Below are 9736 nucleotides of genomic sequence, written 5' to 3'. Positions count from 1 at the left end.
TTCTTCGTGTTTCCTTCACGACATTAATTGGGTAGAACTATTTTTTAACTTGGCCTTAAAAGTCTCCCACGCATCAATCTGGATCTTTTCTTTTTCAATGTTAGCATGCTTTTGACACCACCATAAAGTAGTGGTCCCCGCTAGGTAGTGAATGGCGGTACACGTCTTCATCGCCTCCTCCTCAACGACTAAGTACCTCTCCATCTAGGAAGTTTTCCACTTCAGTAACATCATGTGTATCTTTCTTTATATTGTTCGGGTTTCGACAAGACGATCCGGGTAAATCATGGGCTCCACTTGCACTTAGGCTAAAACTCAGGCTTGACCTGCTTATAAAAGTGTGTGAAAGCGCTCAATCTAGGCCCTTAGTTGGTCCATGGATTCCATCAATCGGGCTTCCAACATATCTGTCTGACTAGCTTATTTCGTGTCATGCTTTTTCGGGGAATTGATCTCTTTCTAGAGATAATGAAACTCCCCTAAATACTGGGCTTCCAACGTGGCCAAATCCTGACCTTGTCTCTCCATCTATTGACTCCAGCCTTTTGTTCTAGCCTCCAATACCACCACTCAACTATCCATCGAACTAGCTAGCATCCTTCTCCTTGGTTTTTGCTCAGTCCACAGGCCTTCTTCCCACCTTGGGATAGGGCTGGATCCTTCCCTTTACCAGTCTCGTCAACCATCATATCCTCTGTGAGGCTCAACATGGTGTCTCTGACTATTATTTCACAAGCTTACCGCAACCTGATTCTGATACTAACTGTCACGACAGTGGAACTCACCCCTTTGTTGTGCAGCCTTAGCAAGCAATCACTCCCCTGGTAATGGTTAAGTCAGCCTGGAACTGCACACCACAAGAACCAATAAGAAAATTGAAAAAAACACAAGAGAAAATTGGAGAGGAACTCGTAACTCCTATTAATAAAATTGAGAATGAATGGAATGAATTATAACTGAGGGGCCTTATTTATCTTACCTACAAAAGATAAGAATATCCCCCCCTATCATTATCTACGGTACAATTTATAAATTCAAACCCTTTATCTCTACCTCCACATAATTGGATAACTCTAGAATCTTCAAGAATTTGTGCTCCATTACTCCATGTACTTTCCTTAAATCTAGTCTCCATGTGCGGTAGAAATTTGTGCTCCATCACTCCCTGTAGTTTCCTCAAATCATGTCATGCCATCTACCTAGTCACCTCCATGTGCCTTACAATCTGCATCCAAGTAACAAGTCCAATTATGTTTTTAATCAATCTTAGTCACGACTATATTGTATCCTAATTATCTTGATCGTCTTCATAATTACTTGTCAACACCACATACCACATGTTACTTGTGTGACGCCTATGTAGTGGACCCTCTATTGCGGTGGGGCAAAACATTATATATTCTTGTTTGTTTCTCATACTGTCTATGTTTTTTGTTCTCAACGAGTGGATGTAGAGACATCAAAAGGGAAGGAAGTGGGCATCAACTAACTCGATAGGTTAGTCCATAATTGTTATTGAGTTTTGACAAATTAATATATAACATTCATTCTCTCGATAAATGTTAGACGGTATAAAAGTTTAAATTATTAAGTTCTAAGCAAAAATGTTATTGTGAATTAAATTTTAGACGTAAACTATGCCCGAAAGGCCCGAGGCCCATTGGCATTAGTATCTTTTAGCTTAATGTAAAAGATGTGGATAGTGAGTTTAAATGTTGCAATGTGTATGCATAGGGTTAAAAATCAAATCACTTACTAATGGAGAACAAGAAAAAGTTCACTTTTGGCATAAGTGATGCATGCGAAAGGAGTACTCACAAGGGAAGACATTCGTATTTTGACTGGATTCTTTCCTTAACTTGGTGGGTGCGAGAACCAAACGAGTAATTTAACCCGGCCGATTACCCCTATTCTTCAATTTTTGATTGGGCATTCTCCTTAATTGAATAAACTATTGTTTTCTGTGGGACCTTGAGATGTGGATGTGGTGGGGTGTTGCATAAATTTATTTTCTTATTCTATAAATTTTAAACTTTAAATTATTTAATAGAAGAATACGAAAATTGCGTAAGAGATTTGGATATCAAAATATTTGAAATTTTAAATTATTTAAAAATTTTCACTTTCTAAATTTGAAATGTACTTGTATAATTTTTGGTTAAAATAATAATTTTACTTAGTTTGTTGAAAAATTACATATCTAATTAAATAAAAAATTTTAACATTTTTTATTAAGAATGTGATAATTAGTTAATTTTATAAAATATATCTCAATCCATATTTATAAAATTAAATAACACATCTTTGTAGCATAGAAATGGGTTGGAGACATCGTTTCGACATTTTCAAACCGTTTCTCATTCTAGGAACAAAAAATATGGCGTAAAACGTTTTTTGAGTCATTTTTGTAATTTGCGAAACATTCCAGGACTGTTTCGCAAATTACATAAAATGACTAAAAACGTGTTTCTAGCTATAACCACTCATACACGAATCCTGAAGCTCTATTTTTTCCTCTCTTTCAGTATTATTTCTTCTTCTTCCTTCAGTGTTTTGTTTTTGAATCCTAAAGTCATTAGAGCTTGTTGTTCCAAGTACTACCTTGCTATTCCTTCGCTGAAGATCGCCCCTCTCGGTTGTCGAATCCCAAAGATCGAGCCTTATCGTTGATCATTCTTTCTCTCGATCATCGTCAATAGTTCTCTTTCAAGTCGCCACCAGTCATTCATTCTTTAAGTAACCCCTCCCCCTTCTCTCTCTATGTGTGTGTGTGTGTTCATGCACTGAGTGTTACATTAGTTTCTTTATATTTGTGTTTGTGTTCCTTTTCTAAACTATGCCCAATGTATAAGGTCATTTGTGCCAAACATGGCAATGGTATGACTTAATTTTTTTTAAAGAAAATTATATCATATGTACAATTAGTAGAAAGAGAATAAGAAAATAATTAATAATTAAACCCTATAAAAACACAACATTGTTTGGGACATATATTACAATTCACAAGTTAGGGGTTAAAGAACTTTGTAAATATTGTTGATGGTTGTTTAAATCCATTGTACATTTTATGTTTATATTTGTATGAATACATTATGAAACTTATATTTATTATTTATATTTATTTGTATTATGTTTGAATAATATTTTTATATTAAAGATTATATTTAAAAAATCTTTATATTTTTTTAATTTATACTATATCCTGCATTTCCATTTCTTAACCCTTTAAAAAAAATATCGTTTCCCACTTCTATTTCGTATTGAAAATATTTTTTATTTTAGTTTTTATTTTCGTGTAATCTAGAAACACATACGGACACGTACACATACACGTACACGTATACGTGTATATATATATAAATTAATTAATTAAAAGTTCTTGTACAGTATATATAAAGCAAACATAACTGGCGCCACGGCGATTCGTGTTTCCCCCTTCCTCGCCGAGGATTTTCCCCCAAATTGAACTCTTCAGACTCGCCCTTTACCCTGACAATTATCAAACCCTTCTCCAGATTCTTTGCAAGCGCGGCACAGGTCAGTGGAGTTGTTTCTACTTTGCGATCTCCCCTTTCGTGCAGTAGATGTTGTTTCTATAGTTTATGAGTTCGATTTTCCTCTTCACTGAGTTCAGTCATCTGTTGTTTCTATAGTTCGCCGTCAATAGATCTCTCTCTCTCTCTCTCTCTCTCTCTCTCTCTCTCTCACACACACACACACACACACATCGTCATGTATGATGTGATTGAATATGAAATTAGTCTGTCAGGTATTTTTTTAGTTCGTGATCGTTTGAGTTCACCGCGTAACTATTAATTATCGAAGTTACAGCGCATAATGTAGTGCTGGTGAACTCGAGGTATCGATTTCGAGTCTCATTAATTTTAGCTGGTCTCTCACTAGGTCGGAGTGATATATAATCTTGAGTTCTCAAAAAATGGTATGTAACTATTAATATATTATTTTGATTTCTTAGTTAGGTTTTCTGTGGGAATATCAGTGCTTCTAAAGGTTCTGAATGTACTCAAGCGCACAGGCCTTCTAGAACTTTCTCACAAATTGCAAAGTGCAAGTGTGCGCTCAATTGAAATAAAGAGCAAATGTTAGGAAAAAAAATAAAGAGATAAAATAATAGCTTCAACTAAGTTACTAGAAAAAAATTTGTCAAGACAAAATTCATCCTAAAAGAGAACAAAATAGGGTCTTTTAATTAATTTTAATGACTTAGTCGCTTCATTTTGCAAGAAAAAACACTAAATTTGAGAGCGCTCTTAACAACACTGGTTATGCGTTTAACTTTTGAAGCCCTTCAATAATGTTAGGCAGCCCCGCCTCCTTTACCCTTCCAAATCCAGGAAACAGAATGACAGGAACAAAAAAGTGGACATTTTTTTAAGTGCCTAGAATGATTGAAGACGGTTGGAGCAACGGACTTTGTTTTCTGATATATTATTGTTGCACTTTTATTTGTTGTTATTTAGTGTAAATCATGTGTTGGATTTGTTCTTTGACTTCTATATGTTCTCCAAAATTGGAGCTTTGGATGGAAATGGATTGTACATTCCATTCCATTACTGTTGCCTTTCCTAAACAAGGAGAGTACTCTTACTTCCATTTTTGATTTCATCTCCCTCTCCCAAACACAATGTGAATGAAGATATCCAAATTTTGAGATTATAATGAGTTTGTATCTTAAACCATGATGATTTCTTTGGTTAACAAAACTACTTTAGGAAAAATGGGCTACAAGGAATTAGAAAATGGTGGATGGGGGAAGACTCGAGAGAAATATGCTACGCGTTCAGCAACTGCAGGTTCCTCCTTCAGCCAAGCTGCCAATGCCGGGGAGTTTCAGCTTGCTTTAGAGCTAATTGACTGGATAGATCAAAAACTTGATCGGTTAGAGCAGGGGCTTGATGCGTTGGTTTCTTGGTTTATCAAATCTACTCTAGGAAAACAGGGCTACAAGAAAAAAGAAAATGGTGGATGGGGGATGACTCGAGAGACATATGCTACACATCCAGCAACTTCTGGTTTTTCCTTGAACGAAGCTGCCCCTGCTGGGGAGTTTCAGCTTATTTTAGAGCGGATTGATTCGATAGGGCTGAAGTTTGATCGGTTAGAGCAGAAGCTTGATCAGTTGGTTGCTCTGGTTGACAGAGCTATTGAAGGAAAAATGGATTACAGGGAATTAGAAAATGGTGGATGGGGAAAGACTCGAGTGAAGTATGCTGCACGTACAGCAACTGCCAGTGCCTTCTTCACTGAAGCTGCCACCACTGGGGAGACTCAGCTGATTATGGAGCTGAATGACTGGATGGGGCAGAAGCTTGATCGGTTCCAGGAGAAGTTTAATCAGTTTGTTGAAAGGAAAGCGCATCTTGAGCAAGTCATGGAGCTAAACTGAAGCCCGCGGTTCTTGGCTACTCCTCTCCTAGCCCACCACCCATCTCATCCTCCTAGCCTTGATTCTCTTTTTGTGTATTTTTCTGCTAGGTCTCTTTTTGTGTTTTTGGTTTTTGTTGTATTTTGGCTGCATTTCAAATAGTTGGAACATATCTTTTTGTAAAGCAAGGCTAGATAATTATCTTAAAAGGTTTGATTGTGATCTATCAATGCCTACTTTCAATGTTTTTTTTTTTTTTTCTTGAATGATTCTTTGTTTGGGGGGAGTTACATGATATATTATCAAGGTATTGTTATCATAAAAAAAAAAAAAAAGGGGGGTGGGGGGGGGGGGGGGGGGGGGGGAGGATTGTTGAATCAAGTTTGATTTTTTTATGCTAACAGAATCTAGTTTGATTTTAATGTATCAAAGCTTGAATGAAAAGGAATCACAAAACAGTTTGAAAATTATTGTAATTATAGCAACTGATAATGGGTTTGAAAGAGGAGTCAGTATGCCAATATGTTTCCTTTTCAACTAGACGTGAACAAATTGTCCACAACTTCAGATCGATAATCTTTCTATATGTCTGCTCTGAAAGAAAACCTTTGGAAGATCTTCATAAGTTATGGACAGGTAGTTTAATTTCAAGCTCTTGGCTTAGAAGTATTTCAGAACCAAAATACTAATTAGTAAAATCTTTTACCACTGATTCACTATGAAAAGTACAAAATACCAACTCCTATTCATTGTCTATTAAGTAGATTTATTGTTTGTTTTTCTTTTTTCTATATTTAGAACATTAAACTTTTTAAGGAATAGCATATATCTTGAACATAGGATTCCAAAATTAAAATTAGTAATTTTAGACAATGCCATATGTGATTGCTTGTTTGACTGCTATTTTTCATTTCCATTTTTGTGTTTTTGTTTTCACAATTTTCTTTTTTTGTTTACATAATTTTAAAAACAAAAACAAACAACTGAAAATGAAATTACGGTCAAATAGGTACTAAATGATTAGTTTCTTTTTCTTTTTTATTATTATGTCTCTCGAAGTTATATTTTTCTCAAAATTTTGTTGACACTACTCTTTTAGCGTGCGCTAAATAAATTTATCGAATATATATACAAAATAAATATACAAAATTTTGTACTAATAGATGATAGGAGATACAAAACATTACACCCACCTCAACCATTACATTAGGGTGGCATAAAGTATTGTAGGTAGAGGAAAGTTGTTGAAAGCAAAGCATAAGTTTCAAAATAATTAATTCATCTTTTCTCATCAAAATTGTAAAAAATAGGATTGGCACCAATATGTATTTGTAACTAATAATTGAGATATGGTCCCAACTATGATACCAAACTCAACACCAGACGAAAAAATCACCGAGTACATTAATAAAATCAAACAGGTACTGTAAGATTGGAAAGACATGCTGGATTTTAAGTCAAATTCTACTGCTCACAATCTGACATCTATGTTTCCTCAAGCACTAACAATAATAATCATAACCTTGATTCTTAAAGAGGGGTAAATTCTAGATGGAGTGGGACAAGTTTAGGCTGAAAGCTCAAGAGGGCCACACCATAACCTCGTTGGTCCCTTTCCCACATTTCTTTACTATTCAACTAACATGGAGGTAATGTGAATTCAATATAATTTTTTTTTTAAATGCTTTTCAGTTATGTTTGTAAGGATGGTTAATGCTTAAAAATTGTGGATCACAATTAAAAAAATAAAAAAAAAATTCTTTTTATATTTCAGTTTTTAATTTTAAGTTTTGAATACATTTTTAATTTTATATTTTGAATGTTTATTTTGAGATCGATGAAAATACATTCTTTTTGTCTGTAGTGTTTTCTGTGTAATTGTAATAAAAACAACTAATATGACTTTTTATTATTTTGAGTTATTTTTATAATTTTTTCTTATTTTTAAAAATATAAAAATAAATACGTTTTTATTATTTTAAAAAATTAAAAATTAAAAACGACTTAAAACAATAAAGAGATCATAACCAATACTTTTCTACTATGTTTTAGTGTGAAAGTCTTAGATTGCTCCATACAATATGGGCAAACAAATTTTCTAGTAGTCATCTAGCCAAACAATATCCCATAAGCATGAATATTCACAGTTCAAATCAAAGCCATTCTCATCATAAAGTTGTCTCGAAGACTTAGAGCACCTTCTTTTCACAACTATTTTAAATCATCAATCACTGCAAATATATATTAATCTTACTTTTGAGATTAGATGGACTAGGAATAGATGGTCAAGAACATTATTTTTCTTTTCATGCACATCAAAGAGAAAGATTGTAAGGATTAATAATCACAACTCAACAAGAATAAGTGTGTCCAAATAAGTCAATGTGAAGAAAACTCGTCAATACATAATCCTAATCTCACATTTTAGTGTCAGTTGTAAAATCAAAATAAATTTTATCAAAATATTTTCACGTCTCTTTGTCCGATTGATGAGGTAAAACATCAGACTCTCTTGGGTTCTCACGTTGTTATCTCATATGATATGCTATAGCCATTGAAAAATAAAGTTTTTGTAACCTAGGCATAAGTGAGAAATATCACATCTTTCTTAAGGGTTGTGTCTTTATTTTAACCCCTTCTAGTGGTTCATTTAAAATGCTTATGCCCATAAAATTTGCAGCTTCACTCATACTCTTCGTATTTATAATACAACATACAACTATTAGGCAATAATCAATCTTTATACATCATAATCCCAATGTTTTCACTGATTTTTTTGCATGGTATAAATTAGTCAGCATATAGTTACCACTAGACAACACATCAACCATTAGAGACGGATAATTTATAACTCTATTTCCCCCTCTGGCGGGAAAATATCAAATTATTCAAAAAATTATGAATACAAATTATAAAAAAAAATAAAACTATAATAATTACTCAAAAGTAATTGCTTATATGCTAACTGAAAAATAATTACTCAGAAAATAATTAAACTTTTTTAAGTACATAAATTTTTTATATTTATATTATTTATTTTAATCAACACCGTTGATTTAACTCCATTAAAAAACTCAAGTACATGCACCCATTCCTAAATCCTAAAAGCAAAATTAAATAAACTAAAAACTAATTGTTTATTTTAATCGACAATTTTCAAATATAATTTAATATATTAAAGATTAAGTTAAGTTTTGATTTAGATATACCAAAAAAGTAGTATTATATTATTATAACAAGAACCATGAATTCATATTGAATCATTTCAGGGGGAGTTTTTTATGAACTATAAAAAAAATTGTCAGAAAAAGGAAAATACACAACCAATAAAACTTCAATTGAATTGAATTGGTTTAATTTGGTTGATGTGACATTACTAAGAATCCTAATTCAATATTAAAGTGATATTTTAAAATATTTTTTCAATATTTTATGTAAAAAAATAAAAAAAATTATTTAAACAAGATTTAAATTCATATCCTTTTACATGTAAAATAATATCAATTTAAAATTAATTAGACTATTATATGCAAACTCAACTTCATACAAATATTGTATAAGAAAAACTAAAAAATTAAATGTTAAATGTATTTTTTAAGAAAGATATATAGCATGGGGGTCATGCATATATATATATATATATATATACATACAGCTACTTCTAGAAAAATAATTTTTATGCCAAATAATAAAAAAATATTATTTTATTTTTACACCCAAATCAAATATTAGAAAATAAAATAAAAAATTTAATTTTTTTTAATAAAATATTTTATAGCAAATATAATTAGATTAATTGAAATCCATTAATATACGAGAAATGAAATAAAATAGATAAATAACGGTCATTTTATACCTTGAAATTGAGCTAACATAATTAGATAAATTGGGTGACCCATTTGGTCTAAAGATTCTGATGGATTGCCTCAGTAATTTATGGGTGAAATTTTTGAGATGATTCTAGAAGGGATGTGTCCCAAATGATTAATTAAAGAATAAGGTTAAATAAATCGAATTAAGATAATAGATTAGTTTTCAAGACAATTAATTTTTAATCTCCCACTAGTTTTATATATCAAATAATTTTAAATTAGATCTAATAATTTTTATATATCTAATAATATATTTGTATAAGTTATATATTAATATAAATTTATTATACATGAAAAATTGTAAAAACTAAAAAAAAACAAAAAACAAAGCTTTCATCGTACTAGGATCCCTAAATTTACTGTTGAATGGGAAAGCATCCTAATTGTTGGCAAAACGCATCTCAACAATGGGTTCTAGATCACTAAATTTTGGCGATCCAGAACTTAGAGAGAGAAAGAGATGATGAAAGAGAAAGAA

The 9736-nt window shown here is 32.0% G+C and overlaps 1 protein-coding gene across 1 annotated transcript; it reads left to right on the top strand.

The window, feature by feature from the left end:
• The first annotated feature begins 3395 nt into the window (after positions 1-3395).
• LOC127809428 (uncharacterized) lies at positions 3396-5610 on the top strand. Its single transcript, XM_052348197.1, has 2 exons — positions 3396-3537; positions 4734-5610. Exon 2 carries the CDS (start codon positions 4739-4741, stop codon positions 5405-5407), a length of 669 nt encoding a protein of 222 aa, XP_052204157.1. The 5' UTR covers positions 3396-3537; positions 4734-4738; the 3' UTR covers positions 5408-5610.
• Positions 5611-9736: the final 4126 nt, after the last annotated feature.

Source organism: Diospyros lotus, chromosome 9, assembly GCF_014633365.1.
Source record: "Diospyros lotus cultivar Yz01 chromosome 9, ASM1463336v1, whole genome shotgun sequence".
Lineage (NCBI taxonomy): Eukaryota > Viridiplantae > Streptophyta > Magnoliopsida > Ericales > Ebenaceae > Diospyros > Diospyros lotus.
The sequence above is the reverse complement of the archived record's forward strand: the minus strand, read 5'-3'. Positions and strand labels throughout refer to the sequence as shown.